This window comes from Falco peregrinus, chromosome 5 (assembly GCF_023634155.1).
Source record: "Falco peregrinus isolate bFalPer1 chromosome 5, bFalPer1.pri, whole genome shotgun sequence".
Classification (NCBI taxonomy): Eukaryota; Metazoa; Chordata; class Aves; order Falconiformes; family Falconidae; genus Falco; species Falco peregrinus.
Window position 1 is genome coordinate 56,882,205 of NC_073725.1, and position 18,451 is coordinate 56,900,655.

The 18,451-nt window shown below is 41.7% G+C and overlaps 1 protein-coding gene and 1 long non-coding RNA gene across 4 annotated transcripts in view; one reads left to right on the forward strand and one right to left on the reverse strand.

Annotated features, from left to right (window-relative positions):
* Positions 1–786: 786 nt before the first annotated feature.
* XRCC2 (X-ray repair cross complementing 2) lies at positions 787–15,320 on the forward strand. 2 transcript variants are annotated; one of them, XM_055803588.1, is made up of 3 exons: positions 787–929; positions 5,462–5,543; positions 11,300–15,320. In XM_055803588.1, exons 1-3 carry the CDS (start codon positions 891–893, stop codon positions 12,013–12,015), a joined length of 837 nt encoding a protein of 278 aa, XP_055659563.1. In that variant the 5' UTR covers positions 787–890; the 3' UTR covers positions 12,016–15,320. The 2 variants fall into 2 exon arrangements, with proteins under 2 accessions (XP_055659563.1, XP_027647537.1); XM_027791736.2 differs by lacking the exon at positions 787–929 and adding an exon at positions 3,353–3,878.
* The window catches only part of LOC114013092 (uncharacterized), a 53,037-nt gene continuing 40,135 nt past the window's right edge, over positions 5,550–18,451 (reverse strand). For both annotated transcript variants that reach the window (XR_003555932.2, XR_008747163.1), the window contains exons 3-5: positions 10,281–10,335; positions 9,652–9,784; positions 5,550–7,647 (exon numbers count right to left, since the gene is read on the reverse strand). This is a non-coding gene — a long non-coding RNA (uncharacterized LOC114013092). The remainder of the gene's footprint in view (positions 7,648–9,651; positions 9,785–10,280; positions 10,336–18,451) is intronic.

Sequence of the window (18,451 nt, forward strand, 5' to 3'; positions counted from 1 at the left end):
GGGTTGAAAGAGTAAACAAAGGCACCGCCTTGCACCTGAGGTTAGATTTTTCTGATTTGTGGTGCATTCAGGACCAAGCTAGCAGAAACTCTTTTTATATAAACATTATTTCTTTGAAGAAACAAAGAACTCCACCACCTGTTTCTCCTCCTAACTGTAAGAACATGAAGTATTGCCAACAACCTCGCTAAACCCAAAGGGACGGTATCATGACTGCTCTTTCATACGCAGATAATCGGGAGTAGCTACTTTTACCTCAGTGTTTTTAAAAATTCGTCTTATGGAAATGGCCCTGCCACTGGCCACCTCCTGCCCTGCAGCATCACACGCCACGTGGGCCCAGCTCGCTCAAGGCCACCTAGAGTCAAATATTCCGTTCCCCTTTCAGTCTGAGCCATAATGGACAGCTGGCTTTTGCAAAGAGCAGTTTCGCAGGCGTCAAGACTTTAACCGTGGCCACACGGATGAGCTTGCCCTGAGTCACATCTACCCCCAGCGTCACGGATGAGCATCCCTTGAGTCACGCCAAGTCAGCTGCCTGCCCCAGGGGGAGGGGGGGAAAATCTCATAAACCTATACAAAGACAGGTTCTTTAAAATAAATAAACACACACCCACTTCGCGACAGTGAGCGGTCCCTCGGGAATCCCAAGCTGCGCTGGGCCGGCGGGCGCGACACGAGCCCGGGGCGGGACTCGAACCACGGAATCCGCAGCACGGGGCCGCCACCCCCGCCCTCCCGGGGCCCGAAGGACGCACGCGCAGAGCCGCCGGCCGGCCGAGCGGGGGCGCTGGGGGGCGCGGGGGACGCCCGAGGCAGCGCGCCTGCGCAGTAGCGCCGCCGGCCTGGAGGAGGAGCTGCGCGCTGCTCCCCCCGCCCCCAGCCGCGCCATGGCTGACGCGTTTCGGCGGGCGGAGTCGGGCACTCAGGTGAGGCGCTGCTCCCCCCCCCCCCTTCAACCCCCGCCGGGTTCCCCTCAGCCGCGGGCCGCCGGGCACCGCCTTCCCGTGGCGGGCCGGGGAGGCTGAGGCGAGGCCGCAGCCCGGGGAAGGGGAAGCGCCGGGCGCTCCCCTCCGCCCGCCCCCGGTCGTGCTCCCTTCCCCCACCTTCTCGGGGCGGGCGGAGGGGAGCGCCCGGCGACCGCGGAGCCTCCCGAGGGACCGTGTGTGAGGGAAGGGGGGCCGCGCCGCAGCGCCGCGCCCTCCCGCCTCCGCCGCCCTTCCCCCGCCCGCCTGCCGCCTCCCCGGCGTGAGGGGGAGCGGGGCTGGGGCCGGGAGCCCGGCGGGGCGCCTCTCGCTGAGGCGGGTTGCGGGGGCGGTGGGAGGCCCCCGGGTGTGCAACCGCGCCTGAAACACTGGGGCTTTGCTGGCGGGTTTGCAGCGGTGGCTGGCGGCGGGCTGAGGCGGCCGGCTCGGCCGGGGAGGGGAGCGGGGGTCTCCGGGTCGCCTTGGGGCCTGCGGAGGGGGGGGGGGGGGGCTGTGCAGGTGTGCCCGTAATTCCTTTATAAACGTGTTTCCCCCCTCCTCCCAACGCTGGAGTGGATGCGGTAAGGAAGAAGAGCTGAGGGAGGTTTGGTTTAAATCAACAGTATGGAAGGTGGAATTGCTTTCCTGTTCTTTGGGGAAAATGGGTTTGAGTTTTGGGATTTTGCTGGGTGCTTCCCCCCCCCCCCCCCCCCCTTTCTGCTGGATGGTTCGTTTACTAGTGACTTCCCCTTGCAATCGGCAAGTTAATTACTTGGAAATTTGTGTGTTACTCTATCAGAATATGCTGAGTAGTGCACATAAAAGCATAGAAACGTGATAATCAGTATTTATTTCCTGTTAAAGCACCCTGTTTTTTCAGTGGGGACTTGAGTTCTTAAGCCCTTTTGATGCTGGAGAAAAAAATAGTAGCAGCTGTCTGCTATCAGGGAATATACACAAATTAAGAACATGAGTTGTGTTCTGTGTTCAAGTGGGTAAAGGCATTTATTTGCTCACATGAGCTGTGCCAAGACAGAATGCACATGGCAGCAACTACCTGTGATGGAATGGATAACCGAACCTCATTGAGGGGGGAGTTGATAACTGATGGGTTAAGAAAGGTTAACAAATGAGTACATCATGCAGAAGAAATGTTAAAAGCCCTTTAAACAGAAAATACTTCATTTAAAACAATACTTCCTCAAATAGCCTCATACATAAGATCACATTTTACTGAGAGTTACACTGAGACCGCAGTCTTGTACTCCTTATTATTGAATGTAATTAATACAACAAATTAGAACTTCTTGCAAAACACCCTTGGTATATCACAATAAAATAAATGATAAATTGCTTGCATATGTCTTTGTGCCCAAAGTTTACAGAGCGGTTATAGTGGTTGAAAATTAAATTTTGTCTCGTACTCGAGATAGGTTTGTATGTGTAAATAGCCTGTAGGTTAGCTCACAGCTTCTAACAGAGCTGGAGTATTTAATTTGAATTTCTTTAACATTTTAATGAAGTAATATCTCATTCCTGACAAGACCTACATGTATACTTACATTTATGCATAGCTTCATTGAAACCAATATAGTATAAGCATACAATGTACTAGTCAGTGGGACTGTCTGTATGCATATTTCTTTATTATAAAAGACATAGTTGAAATATTTGAGGCCCATCAGCCTTGTCATTAATGAAATTCAGTGCAACTGTTGCCTAACTCTTGCAGTATAGCTTGTTTTCTACACGTAACTGCACATATGTGCAGTTTCTTGCATAATTACACTTTTGAAGAACATCTAAGAGTGAAGGCCTACCACTAGCAGGTTGCTAAAAGGTGGTATTTTGTGTAAAAGAAAATAAAAAGAACATTATGAAAGAAGAAATGAGCATCTGCAGTTAAATTATAGAATCTGAAGTATAGTATACCTGATTTGAAATTGGTTTGGCTTCTTTTTTTCCCCCAAGCTCTTCCCACTCAAAGGCTCTCTTCAGCAGTGCTGTGCTGCTGTGTTCTGTATGCTGTCCATGACAAAGCTTGGGACACCTGATGTCCATTCATATTACCCTTTAAATGCTGTGGATTCCCTCCCTCTCATTAGAGAAGAAAATGTGAGAAGGCAAAATGGAAATGCCTCCCCTGGAACAGAGCCAAGTTGGCTTTCGCTGATTTGGAAAAACTCGTGTTGTCCCTGTCTTTTTAATACTGCAGAGGTGGTGAGGGATGCCTGTGTAGTGTGTCATCTCAGCTTTGCTTCCATCACTTGTGCTGTAGTGTGGACAAACCTTTGTTAGATTCGAAGGAAAATTGTTAGCTCTTTCTGCCAGGAACCCCGTTGCTCCCAGCGTGACACTAATAAGGCAAGTGCCTTTGGAGATTCTGCTTCAGAACTCGGAAGTAAATACAAGTTTGATAAAAACACAGGTGTGCTATCAGCAGTGAATTACCATAAATTACCTACATGAGCAGTGCTCAGAGTAAGCACCTGTAGTTATTTAAAATGAATCTATAAACTTGTCGTTTAAATAACTGCAGATTTGTATTTAAACGATAGCGATCAATCTATCGTGTATTTCCAGTGCTGTAGCAGTAAGCTTAGAGGTGATAGTCTAAGAAGAGATGGGGGACATAATTTCCACAAGAAATAAACTACAGAGGATGTATTCATTAATGTACAAATAAATTTGGGAGCAGGAGGCTGCAGAAATGTGTTTATACCAGCACTAGTTGTGACTCCTGGTCCCAGCAGCGCCCATAACCGAGCCCCCACGATTGCTGAGTGGCAGAGCAGTGCTTCCTTTTCTACGAAACAAGGAGCATCAGAAAGCAGCAGCCTGTGGTGGTTTTCCTGTTTCTCTCAACTTCCACTGCCAGGCGAGGGGATGAGGGATTCCCAGTCCTCCTCTGAGGTGGGTACAGCCTCTCCTCACTGGGGGCCAGGGCCAGGCGCAGGCAGTTGCTTGCACAGGCAGGCTGCGTGCATAGGGTCTGCAATGGCCCTCCTGGTAGTTGCAAGCTCCTGGTTTGTGCGCCCCACGATCCATTCCTGTATTCTTGTGTGCATATGTCCATCTGGATTTTTGCTTTGTCCAGGTCACAGAACCCTACTGGTTCCCAGAATATTCAAGAGTTCACAGTCTTGAGTGTGTTCTGTGCTGCACAAATGCATTAAATGTAATGGGAGGATCCACAGATCCAGAGCAAGGTCAAAGTGTTTTTATGGCCCTTCGGTGGACATGTCAGAAAATTCTCCTGAATACGTGTGAACACACAAACGCATTGACATTTTATTAATGGAAGGGAATGTTAAAATGTTAGTGAAAACGTCATACTTGGGTTCCTGTCGTGACCACTTGAAGTAAATTCAGGGCCATTTAATGGAGTTTTGCTCTGCTATTAAAGGCAAACACACTCACGCACAACTGTTTAAACAACTTTTAAGACAATTCAGCACAGATGTTGCTCGTTGATGCAGCAGGGAGGAAAGCAAGATAAGTGAGTGTGTAAAGGTGTGTGCTCACTGTTTGCTTGGTGACTGCCTTTAAGGAGGACAGGATAAAACAGAATGGGATTTGTTTCATTTAAATCTTTAGATAACAGCTGTGTGTCTTGGAGAATGAAATATCTGGCACCAGGGTACCTGCTGTGGCAATGCTCTGAGCATCCTGCTCGTGTCCTTTCCTCTGTGTGTTAATACGTGTAGGGAATAACAGTTCTGGCATTGGGTGAAATGTTCATTCTTGGTTTATGGATGTATGCCAGAACTACAAATAACACAAGTTATGTGAATACCTGTCTACTTGCTATGCAAATACCTGTCAATTTAAGAAATTGTCCATGAACTTTGGACTAATTTGTTTTACAGTGGACTTGCTTTACAAATTCGAGCTTGCTTTAGAAAGGTTCTTGCACAGCCACTGGTGGCTAATTACTTTTCATCATTCTTAATCCATACTCTGTTTGAACAAGTAACTATGATGATACGGGATTGTAGTCCAGAAGAGTCCTGTATAACTTTTCAGATGAAATGTACATGGTTTCACTTACACTCAGAGGAACTGACTCAGGAGACTAATGAGGGGTAATGTTTCACCTCTCAACCAGTAGTTTGTTGTGGGCATGATGGTTATTACAAATTATCTTCTTTCCCTTTGTTCTGTCAAATGGCAGTGCTGCTGTATACCAGAGGTGATCCCTCTTGCTGGTGTACCTGTGCAGCTTTTTCTTTTTGGTTTTTTTTTTTAGCTTTATTTCGCCTAATGTATATATACCCGTTGTTACCATTGAATGTGTTTGTAAAGATGGAACCTACTGTTGCTGTAGTCCAGACTATAGCTTTCCAGATGTATTTATGAAAACATTTTCAAAATCAGACAAATTTTTTGATAAGGCTGTCATGGAAAACTCTCAGTTCTTAGAATCCTTTAAATTTGATTCACAAGGTCCATTATTTTGGATTAACAATATGTCTCTTTTGTCTTGTCTTTAAAAGCTACTTGCACGACTTGAGGGTAGAGGTTCTCTGAAGAATCTCGAACCTTATCTGTTTGCCGAGGAAGGATCTCCTGTTCATGGTAAAAATGTGTCTTTACCCCATTTATGGAAAAATGTTCATGTAAAATTATTCTCATAGCAGTATGGCAGAGATAAGCGTACAAGTAGATCTTTTTGCCCTGAATTCAGAATTTTAATTGTTGATGTAGTTTTATGCAAACTAGATAAAATGAAATAATGCAGTCACCATTCCAAACATTATTAAATGGACTTTAAAATGTACTTAATGCGTATCAAAGCACAAGTGTAGGTGAGTAAATACCAACCATGGTGGTCTGTTTCTAGTAGTTTTTCAGAAGTTTGTTCTAGATTCTGTCATTTAACCTCTTCATTTTTTCTTTCTTTTTTTTTAATCCGTGGTCTAAAAAAACCACCCCAAAGTCATAACTGCAGAAATTTGCAAAGAACTTGAGGTTCAATAAATAGCAAAGACTTCAGTGATATGGACTGGTTTAGATCATTTAGAAAAAGGGCATGAGCAAAGAGGATTTTTCAATAAAGCCAAGTCATCAAGCCATTCATTGGCCTGAAAAATCCCAATTATACTTAGGTGGCACTTTGGAAACAGTTCCATTATGAACATAAGTACTAATCAGCTGAATGAGTGTGCAGTGATGTTGGGATTGAAATGGCTTATATAGACCTTTAGTGAACAAGTAAGAATTTCAAACTGGAGAGATTGTGCTACCTCCTAATGACACCAGTACAACAACTTTAAGGTAGATTCTTCTAGCAGGAATTTCTAAGATCAAGACTGCATGCTTTAATGAAAGAAATTACTGAGCTAAACAGAAATTATCACACTTAGTAATCCCTTGATTATTCAGGAAGTCGGACAGGTTTACCAGATCATATGAAGTTTTATGGATTTCAAAATGGAAGAGAGTGCTCTGATTACGCAAAGCTAGAAATACATAGTAAAAAAGCCATATAAATAGTGAACTGTAAGGATCATGCTGCAAGGTACTATAGTTGAATGTATGTATGAATAAATGGATTTCATATGAAAAGTATGTGGCTGCAGTGGTTATCAACATACTTGTCTGCAGTTTGAATTCCCACAAATTATAGAAGGTTCAGAAGAAACAGCAGAAAAAGCAATAAAAAGAATCAGGATAATTGGATGAGAGATGATGCTTAGTCTATAAATGCAGTCACTGTGAGACTATTCATGTATTATTTTGCAGCACTTGAGAATACGTTAGGGGTTTAGCAATATCTGATTCCTGCCCCAGAAAATTTCAAATACAATGTAACGGATAAAGGGCAGAGAAATACTGGTAAGCCAGTGCAAATGGAGCAGAGATTATTTAAATACACCCTCTAATTCTGAACTGCTGTGTTACCCACAAGAATTAAGAACCAGTAGTGAAATTGGTATGTACTTCACAAGTCTCCTGAATTCCTAACAGTTTTTTTTTTTAAGAGATGTACTTCTGTTTTTAAGAAATGCAGCAACAGAAAACGCTGGTCTTTCAGTCTGTTGTTTGGGGTTTTTTTAAATGAAATTTACACACAAGAAACAAATGTTTGAGACTAAATTGGCCGTGTTCTGATAGACAGACTGTAAGAAGCCTTCCTGAGGGTCAATAATTGCCCTTGCTGTCACAGTCCATGGTGTTACATAACTCCATCATCAATTTATCAGCTTTGATCTTAAAGCTATGTAGGTTGTTCTTGTCTGTCCAAAGACTGTTCCAGAGCCTCACTTCTAAGATGGCTGTAAACCTTCTAAATTCATCACTGGTTTCTCTGTGTCAACACGGTCTTTGAGTTTCTGAAGCACTTTATTTTTCTTCTGCTTTTAACAAATGACATCAGTTATCCATATTGGTCGTACTTTTTGGCTGACATTAATGAAGCCGCCTAACATTAGAACAGATCTTCAGCTATATATATGTAAATGAACTTCACCTTTTATTACATTTTTGCTTTGTCTTCTAATACAACAGTCTTAACTGAGTCCATGTGTTATTTTGATGTGTGTTCTCATTACTCAGTCTTAAACCTGTGTTGAAGACCTACCTCTCCATTTGTCATGAACTTGACTTTGAGTAGGTCACTGTGGAATACTGTAATATATTGCCCAGGAAGTCCGTATGGAACAGCTCTTAGTCCAAAATGCTGTGATTAAAGCAATGCAAAGACCTAAATTATTGTTTTTCCTGATGCTATTTGAAATAAATAAACATATATATGAAGTTTCAAAAAACTATCCAAAGGTTACATTGTAGTTAAGTGTTCTTAACATGTATGTCAGGAACAGCTAATACAGGTAATGCTGTGATATTCTAGTTACTGCTTTTAATTATGATGGACTTGCATATTTAGGAACACATAAGCATATTAATTACGTACCATTTAAGCTCTTCTGGAATGGAGCAAAAGTGACAGGAGCTTTAAATAATCTTCCACTACTGCCAGTCATATTTCTCCTGTGCCATTGGTATGAAGGTGTGTGTGTCAATATAAAGCTCTGATGTTCAGCAATAGTATGACACCCAGGATTCCCTTGGAATAAATATTAGGCCTTTCTACTTCACTTATACATGGTACAAATATTAGTGACAGCTTCTGAACAGTATCGTAAATTACTAGTCCAGTAACTTCAAGGTATCTGACGATGTGAAACCTGCAGAGTTATTGCTGAGTATTCTCATAGCCTGTTTGTAACTGCAGTGTCAGAAAATAAGTGTAACCAGTGTTTGCTAGTGTAAATGGTTACAGAAAAAACTTGAAGGCTCTTCTCATTCAAAAGATAACGCTGAATTGGTGACTAGGACTGAGCACAGTGTTTCAGTTAAAATATATTAGTGTTAGTTGAATATTTACACTTAGGCAACATCATTTAGTTCATCCTGTGTGCCACTGAATAGCAGTGGACTGTTGTACTCTTCAGTTTGCCCATAGTCTGCCAGCTCAATCTACCATGGCCAAGCAGTGTGTTGGTTGACTGCTTAAAACGTACTTCTTGAATTTCAGTGCTGCTTTTCACGTGAAATTATTCTCCTTATCCATCTTGATCTGTTAAATTTTTGCACTTAAGTCTTTATTAACCCAGTTACATTTTCTACACATTTTGCCAAGCTAATGGAACTTCGTTTACTGATACGTTTAACGTTGGGCAATTCTAATAGGAAAATTTCCCATTATCTTTCTTCCATGTTAAAGTGTCGGCTCCAACTCTGCCTCTCAGACTGTTTTCATCCTGTGATAGGGTCTTTTTACTAATCCTCCTTTCAAAGTTATTTTGACATTAATGATGATGCCAGTACTGACAACTAAGTTTCTTCTGTGACCTATTGTGAGGGTGTCAGAGGCTTCTTGCAAACATTGCTGGCCACAGTTCCTCCTCTGCTGTGTCATGGTTTGTCCTCTCTGATCCAGGAGGATGAATTTTCCTTCTTATCTTACTGTAACAGCCTGGTTGCTAATTTAATGAAACCCTACATTTATAGATGTTGCTATAAATGGCTTCTGTCTTGCATCCGTTCTTCTTGTGGGCAGCCTTTTTGATAATCATGAAGGCACAGAAATCCCCAGTTCTCTTGGGGTTTTCTTACAGTCTAAACTGTTAACTCTTTTCAGATGAACAAGTAATGTTGAAAAAGCTTTGAAGGGTGCTTAGCTGTCTTGCTGTTAAAGTTTATAAACCACGACCACAAAACCTCCTAAGAATGATTTTTCATTCAACTTAGAGTTTTTGCTTAAATAAATCTGTTAGTTCTGCCAATAGAAGCTCATCGAATGCTGTTCTGTAACACACGGGCATCCTGACAGAACATCTTCAAATGGATGAAGTCAAGCATTTATTTCACAGAATAACTCTTTTTAATTAATGCCAAACAGTAACTCGGATTTGCCCATTGCTGCTTCTGAGTGGCCATATAGGGTTGATGGTTTTTGTGAAACAAGTCCTATTTTGCTGTAAAGGTAGGTGAAGTAATCTGTATTGCATATTGGCCCGATTCAGTTACTGGTCTGGATTTGGAAATGCCAATTAGGGTGGCAGAAGTCCTGTGCCGAAGGCAGCAGCAGACAGAAGCTACACTTTGTTCCTTAACAAGAGGTGCCTTGCACTATTGTTCTAACATATCTAAGTAGACAAAATATGAGGGAATGACCTACCCAACACATTTAGGAGGAGTTCTTCCAAGCTGGTGTCTTATCCTAACAGGGTGCAGTTACGTCACTGGCACAGTCTGTGACAGCAGAGCAGCTGCTGGCTGCAAGTGGCAGAGTTGAATGAACATTGCAACCTCTGAACAGGAAGAGAAAAGGAAGATTTATGTCATACAAAGTGTAGTCATCTTTCTTCTCAAAAGTGGGGAGAGCCATTCAGAACAGATAAGGCTTTGGGAGGCAATCAAGCTTTTTAATAAATTTCAAAGTATCAGAAATTCCTAACAGCGGAACTGCAGTTGTGGAGCAGCAGGAATTTCATTATGGAGGGGCAGGCAGTCTGAGTGTCACTGAAATGGATAGAATTGTCACATCAGGTGTAAATTGCTTTGAAGTAAGAGCTTAGTTTCTTCCCCACCACCCGCTGCTCCTCATCCCAAGCTGCATCTTGACATTATACGCACTTATGAACAAGGACATCCTCTGGAAGTTGAGTAATGACTTGAAAAACCCTGTTAACTCAGGCAGGCACAAACATGTTTAAGTAAAGTTGCAATTAATTCTCTACTCTTGCATCCCCCTTATGAAAAGCTGTTACGCCATTTGCACTTGCCAAGACCATAAAAATCTCTCACCTTCCTGCAGTTACAGTTGTGTGATTCTCCTTACTTCATGCCTTTACCCTTCTGCCTAAAACACAAAATATCATAAATAAATAATCCATTTTCTAAAATCAAAGATTTATAAAGAGTGACTAATAAATTAACTTTTTTTAGAGTCTTCCTCTGATAAGAGACGTCAGGCAACTTCAGAAAAGACTTTAGAGTATCTCTTATTCACGTCCAGCAAAAGAACTGGTTTCCTAGTGAGGCACAATGCTTTTTTTAATTAACATTCTAGATTTATGTTATATGTATTTACTTGATCCACATGGATCAGGCCATTAGGCTGAGTCCATTTGCGAACAGAGATCTTTTGCTTCATACAGTAGAGTCATTGCCTGGAGTTGAAGGAATCTGTGAGTCCCCCTTGTAAAAAGAAGCAGTTTCATATTGTGATCACCACAGAAGAATATAAGTGCTAAATAAATAGACTGGCGTTCTCCTTACTGGTCATGGGTTCCTGTTGGTATCTTGTGACATGCAGATACTGAACCAGCATATAGCAGACATGAAATGCTGAAGACAGTCTGTGCTATAAAAATAGATGTGCCAACATGATTTGGACCTGTAATATGTCAAACTTTTTTGTTTTGCTTGTCCTCTACTTTTTTATTTATTCCTTAATTTTGTGTGTATACTGTTAGTAGGTGGTTTCTTAGCCACTTTTGTGTAGCTGCTTTCTTTTTTTCAGCCTTCATCTACCTGTGAAGATATAGATGAAATCCAGTTGCCAGCCTTTTACTGATGTCTATGTCCTAGATGCTGTTGGCAGGGGTTCGTTTTAACCTTTGTTCCCAGTTGCTTTTCTTCACTTTAGAGGCCTGCCTTGACAACTGAAATTTCTCTTGGCAGATGCTAACCAGGATTTAAACAATTTAATGCATATCTGTCTTTCTAAAATGTTTTCCGATTAGTGGAATAGTGAGTATTGATTCAGAAAACTGAGCAAAAAATGCTCTTGCCTGACAACTTGCTGCTTTGTTTTTGAACAGGAGATGTCATTGAATTCCACGGTCCAGAAGGAACAGGAAAAACGGAAATGCTTTATCACCTAATAGTCCGCTGCATCATTCCAAAATCAGGAGGAGGACTGGAAGTAGAAGTCATGTTCATTGATACAGACTACCATTTTGATATGCTTCGTCTAGTTACCATTCTTGAGAACAGATTGGCACAAAGGACAGAAGAAATGATAAAGCAATGCCTGGGAAGGCTTTTTCTTGTGAACTGCAGTAGTAGCACTCAGTTACTCCTCACTCTCTACTCTTTAGAAAACATGTTTTGCACTCACCCTTCTCTCTGCCTTTTGATTTTAGATAGCATATCTGCTTTCTATTGGATAGACAGAAGCAACGGAGGGGAGAGTGTTAACTTGCAGGAGATGAATCTGAAGAAATGTGCTAACTTTCTTGAAAAGCTTGTGAGAGAGCATCACTTAGCCCTCTTTGCAACAACACAGACGCTTATGCAGAAATCTACAAGCTCTGCAGAAAGCTTTTTTCCTTTAAAACTTCAACATGAAACTGATGCAGACTATAGACCGTATCTTTGCAAATCATGGCAACAAATGGTAACCCACAGGATATTTTTCTCTAGGCAATGTAATTGTGGCAACAACAAAAGTTTTACAGTCGTTTCTTGCCACCTCAAAAGAAACCATGTAGTAAAACGTTCATTTAGTGTTACAGAATGTGGAGTGCAGTTTTAACTTCAGTTTGTTTTTTTAAATGTGTAGTGAATCCTGATGCTTAAGGCCTGATGAGGTCTAAGTAATTTTTAGTACCTTTTAAACTGGTTGTTCTGAGTGATTAAGAATTTTTGTCACCATTTTCTTAAAATTTAGTGAAAGAAATGGTAGAATTCTTTAATTACTGTAGATGTTCAGTTCAAACTAGTGAGGCACGTTGAAATTACTTGTTTGTGCTTAATGCATTAAGAGATTAAATCAAGAAAATTATAACCAAAGACATTTTAAACTCCTAGTATTCTTCAGTAATCTAACCAATGTAGTATGTGGCCAAATGCATTGACTTCATTTCTGGGTCTCCCTGTTTTACACTCCTCTTCCAAGCTACAGAAATAGGAGCCTTGTCCATGGGGGAGGCTGCAGAAAGGCAAGGGTTTGCTCTTTATACGGTGGGCTTGGTTTATTCCCAGTAGCCCAGGGCATATGAAATGCATTCACGACTTTGCCTGAAGAAGAGCTGTCATTTTCACGGCCTGTTAAATAGTGGTAATCCTGACCACGCTTCTCCAAGCTTGCAGCCTCTCTGCTTATGTTAGCATGTGCTTGGAGGAGCAAGGATTGCGGGTGTTTTGACCCTTGCAAACATCTGGGTTTGAAGAATCTATAGTTGTTGCAGAAATGGAGACCTGATTTCCATAACTGAAGGAAAACTAAAGACCCAGCTCTGGGTACCTGTGAGTTTTTGCTGCATGCAGCAAAACAATTTAGTCTTTGGAAATAATGAAGTGTGGGTTAGGGGTTGTTTTGGGTGTGGGGGGTTGTTTTTTGCTGGGTTTTTCTTTTAGATGTATGCACAGACTTTTTTTTTTTTCTTTGCCCTCCCTCATTATTCCTTCCCACTTCTTTCCCTTCCCCCACTCTCTCTAAGAAATCCAGGAATGCCATGCCTCTGGTCTTTACCAGTATGTATTTGCCACATGTAGAACATTTGTGTGCAGGATTTGGCATGCAACATGTTGCAATTCTGGCAAGGAAGATTCAGAACTTATGGGAAATGCCCTACAGTTCTGGCAAAGAATACCATATTATTTTTTAACCTAGAGTGCTCTTTGAAAGCTTCAAAGTGCTTTACAAGAAAGAAAATTGCACACAGTACATTATTTAATACAAAAACTTACATTAGCTTACAAATTTAAATTACTCAAACAAGGGGAAAATATTTCTCACAGCAATATTCGTTCAGTCATGTTGCACAGCACGTTTTATAGTTTAGATTGAACAGATTATTAACAAAAATGCATATTAAGAAGAAGTATCTAGCACAGTATCTTTTTGAGGAAGATGCCTGAAAAACTATTGAGAGACACTTGCCTTTTAATTTTGCAACTTCTGAAGCCAGCTTTTCCAAGCCGCATGTATATATGGATTCCCAGTTGTGTACAGTTCAAAAGGCTTCTGTATATAGAACTAGAAGCGTGGATCTATACTGTTGTTTATAGACTTGGGCACCTCTGTGATTTGGCTGGATTTTTGCAAAGACAATGTGTGTCCTACCTCAGACACCAGAGAGTAGAAGTATTCTTTCTGTGGGTAAAGTTCTTTTTTCCCCCTCTTATTTTAAACCTTCCATCTGATCACTTCTTCATGCTGTCAGTTCTTTCACTGTGACACATGAGCGAACATTGCCTTTTCAACATCTCCACAGAGGTGATGATTTTATAGACTGTCATTTCATTTGTGCTTTTTCTTCCATCACCACCATTATTTATTTTATTTCAGAACTTGCGTAAGTACACAAATACATGAAAAACATACAACTTAACCCCTCAGCCTAGACTGGACCCAAGTTAGATGGTTTAACATGAGTAGCCGCTTACTTGGAATTATTATAAAGGGCACACTTGAATTTTTTTTAAAAAAGAAACTGGGAAGATTGAAGTAGAACTACAGAACTTTTAAATGTGAAAATTATAGGACTACATGATTTCTACTACAAAAAACCCCAACAATCCCCTTTTCTACTGGAGAATACAGCTCCACTGAAGATTAACTGCTTCATAAAATCATACTTGCTAAAAAATATGTTTGAGAAAAAAACAATGGAAATGTTCCGGCATTCCTGTCTGGAAAAAAGCTTTTATATTATTCACAATGTAGTTTATATTTTGCATTGTACTATAAAAGAAATGCCTAAATTGAAAAGAAGCCAAAGTTCTAATTGATCAAAAAGAGCACCTCAGGAAATTTTGAATTTTCCCAGTTTTATTTTTATTTTGAATGAAGACAGATTTTTTTAATTCTCTGGTAATTGTAATATTCATGCTCTGCACATTTGTTTTAGATGTGTAACAAGCCTAGCTTTCAGAGATGCTGAGCATCTGCATATCCCTGTAAATTTGTAGGAGGGATAGGCAGCATGCAATCTGGGAGTGCACTGACCTTATCCTCTGCCAAAATTATGCTGTTTGGAAAAATGAACCTTTAGGATACAAGTCTTAAGAAAGATGCAGTGATAAAGAACCTGGGAAGCAGCGATTTTGCTTGTATCCTAATGAACCATGGGTATTAAAAATTATTTTTACCATTTTTTAATGGAGAATTTTCTCCATTAAAACTATGTAGAAACTGTAGTTAGTGGAGAATGCAGTTTGTCCTCAGGAATCAGGAACAGTATATTAAATGTAGCATTATCTTTAGTATATAATATTAAATCCACATTCTCCTCTTTCACCTAGACCTAAGTTACCGCCCAGTCTCCAGCCCACTGTCTAACCTGGCACGACCTTGCTGCTGCAGCTCGCTTTCCCAGGGAGGAAGCGCGTTTTGGGTTAGTAGATCTGCTGGAAATCAGCCCTGCAAACGTTAAGTGCCACCGCATATCATTAAGTAGGAGGATAGAATGCATATATTCCTGAACTCTAAGTTATCCAGGTATTTCTTAGAAATGAAAATCCTTTCATGTCAGTGTCATTGTTCTTCAGCTCCGTGTTGTATTATTAAGGCTTTTGTAGGCATAGGAACTTTTTACATTCCTTAGAATTTTTGTTTGTTGCTTCATATGCAACATTGAATTAAAGCAGCAAGCTTGAAATAAAGAGGAACTAGTTCACTCTTTCTTCTCCATCCTTTTAATAATGAGAGTGCTTTTTAGCAAAAGCAAATAAAGGTATTTTGCAGGTTTTATGTTTATTTTAAAATAAACTGGTATTTCTGTGGACACCTGGAAAGAAAATGTGATTTTTATATTCAGCAAAAAGTTCTTTGTATTCCTAGATGTTTCTGTAGAGCAAATGAAATACAAATAACAGTTTGCTTGGTTTAACTTCGTACTTGCGCATAGAATTCAAGTTTCCTTTTTCTTACGTAACTGATTCCAGCCACTTAATTTCCCATAGTGTTTGGAAACGGCAGAAGATAAAGGTTCTCGTGTGGAAAGCACACCTGCAGTTGTATTTTTACTGGAGACTAATGCAGAAAGGCAAAAGACAATACCATTTTGATGGCTGCTGGACATAAGGCTCGGACCATGTCCTGTAGAGGAACATGACATCTGAGTTATTTTCTGTGGCTGCAGTAATAATTGTCTCTTGAACCTCTTTAGTCAGATACATTTTGGATAATGCAAATATCGTACCGGGTGACATCATTTTGCAATCAGCAAGCCTTATGCCAAACTTAATACCCGCCTCAGGAGAAAGCCATGCCACGCCACCGAGCTTCAACTTGTGTAGGAAGTTGCAGTGAACACCTGTGTAAAAGCTGCAGACATGTTTAATGTTTCCAAGAACTATAGAGTAGCATAGGACCCATGTATTTTCTAAAGAAGGGGAATCACTGGAAGAGCTTGGAAGACTTTGGCAGTGGAAAAAACTTTCAGACAGGGAAAGGAGTATCAGTACAATACATCAGTGTGATCTGCTGGATAGGAAACTGATGCCCTGCAACAGTCTCTGAAATGAAAGGTCTGGCCATCCCTGTGCGTGAAAGATGACAGCAGAATGCCACTGAGCTGTGAATAACATGTAGTACAACAAAAAGGATTCTTGAACTGTTAACTAGCATGTCTAGCATGGTAATGCTTTCAAATACAAAGTTGGCCATAGTTGACCTGCAGGTTCTTCCCACCAAGGGCTGAAACTGGTGATGGATTCCACTATGTAGATGCTGTACCACTTATTTATAATGAAGATATAAACCTCTGCTTCTCTGGACTCAGGAGGAATTAAATGTAAAAACAGACTTCCTTTTTTTATGGTTTTCTTTTTTTTCCCTTCAGCTCTAGGCATCTTCCCAACAGTCAGCACACAGCTCCAAAAGCACTCTCACAGCTTTCTGTGTCAGGGCCATGCTTTACTGGAAGTGGATAGTTTTCTCCTTTGCCGAGAGTTTATGCGTACATTCTTTATTACCAGTGCAGACTGGGATACCCGAATATAGAAGATTGAACCCATGTGACACATCAGTGTAACTGGTAAATAGCTTTGGAGACTTCACTCTATTTGCAATCAGGAGTAATGTCACATTAGAGTAGATGATTTTGAAGAAACATAGCAGTGACTTTCCTAGGGACAAGTTTGGCACTGCTTTCTCACACTGCCTTGCATCCTGCCCCAACCAACTGGTTGGTGTACCTGTGTGGGCCTTGGTGCTCAAGGAGAGCAGTGACAAGATGTCACCGCCTTGCCAAATGCTGGTGAACAGCCATGTTCTGCATCTTGGCACTCGTACTGCAGGAGTTGGCACGATCACTATAGTTTTTAATTTAAACCATTTGCCAGGCTTCTTTCTCATACATCTGGCTGGGCCTATGCTAAAGACCTCCTAGCCCTGGGGGGAGATAGGAAAGAGGAGGAGGAGAGGATTTTTAGGCCATTGCTACAAAAAGAGGCCAAGCAAGGCCATGAGGTCCCTGGCAGCGGCCCGCAGACATCTAGGCCTCGAAGGTGGCTTGGTGAAGGTTAAGGAATAGACTCTACGTCTTCCTTACCAACTGTCCATATTGTGAAAGGGTGAATAAATAGGATTTTTGACTTAGAATATCTGCATACTCTCATACTTTATCATACTGCTGAGAAAGAAGATCGTGCTACATGGGAAGTGCTGTCTCTGAAGTGCATCTCAAAAGCTCTGTTCAGGCTCCATCACTGACAGTTCTGTCTCCAGCCCAGCATGCCCATGGACTCTCAGCCTCTTCCTCTGCAATGTGAACAGCAGTGCTGCAGAGATCACTGAACATCATCACATTTGCCTGCACTGGACGTGAGTGAGACCGTGCACATTGGTATACGGTGCTGAGCAGCGTCATCTGGGGCAGGCTTGAGCCACGCTTTCCAACTGAACATCCAGCATGATGACACTGGTCTGAAAATGCAATAGCAAGTCCACACCCCTTGAACAGCCAGACCTCCAACTGCAAACCCACCCTCCGGACTCTTGTCAGCACTCCAGTAGTACCATCGCTGAGCCCCCAGCTGACCCTCAGCCTCTTGTGCTGTGTGTTCACCTTGTTCATTGGAGAATCCTTTTTTACAGGAGTGCACAACTTCCAAGTATTACCCTACAGTCAGGTAACAAATCTACGCTGTATTTGGACCATGCAATTAATGGGTTTAGAAAAATGGTGTATGTTAGTGGAGATCTTGTCAAAGCAGGTTGGTTTCTGCTCAGTAAATTCTCAGAGTTAGAATTCTTTTAACTAGTTTTTTAAAAGTTAAAATAAACAATTCTCAGTAAAATAGCAGAGTGTTTTTCTGATCTGGTAAAGAATGACTGTAGAAGTAAACAAGGCACCACATGGCGCCCCGCAATTCACAAGACACAAGTAAGATTAGTCCCAGAGAGACCCACGACTTGCTATAAAACAGCATAAGCAGAACCAAACGCCCCACCCCCACCCCACCCATCTTCCCAGGGAATATAAAATGAGAAGTTTAGGTACAGAAATTACTCTAGTGTGTCCCCAACATTATAAGGTCAGGAGAACCTTCACACTTTTCCTAAACCCATTAATTGCACAGTTTTGCAATTGCATACGCCTTCAGTGTTTTGGCTCGTGGATAGGGCCATGCTCTCCAATGAATTTGCTGTAGCAGTGCAAGTATGATGACATCTCCTAACTGGACTTCAGCTGGTTCCCTCCACAGTTAACCTGAAGGCTCATCACCTGCTGCCCTGCTGATGTGAAATGCAATGCAGTGGAGGAACAATCCAGCTTGTCCCGAGCGCCTGAGACCACCCCTGAAATGATGGAGCTTTCTTCTACTCCAGGCTCAACATGCGTGGAAGGGCAGCTGGGAGTCTCCACGGTAGAAGAGCTATGCCACAGGAGGCTCAGGGGTATAAAACTGTGAAGAGTATTTTATAAAAACTGTCTAATGCAAAGCTGAATAATGAATAAGAGGCTATCAACTCACACAGCCAAACCATCCAGAAGCTGGGTGTTAGCTGCTGCCAAGGC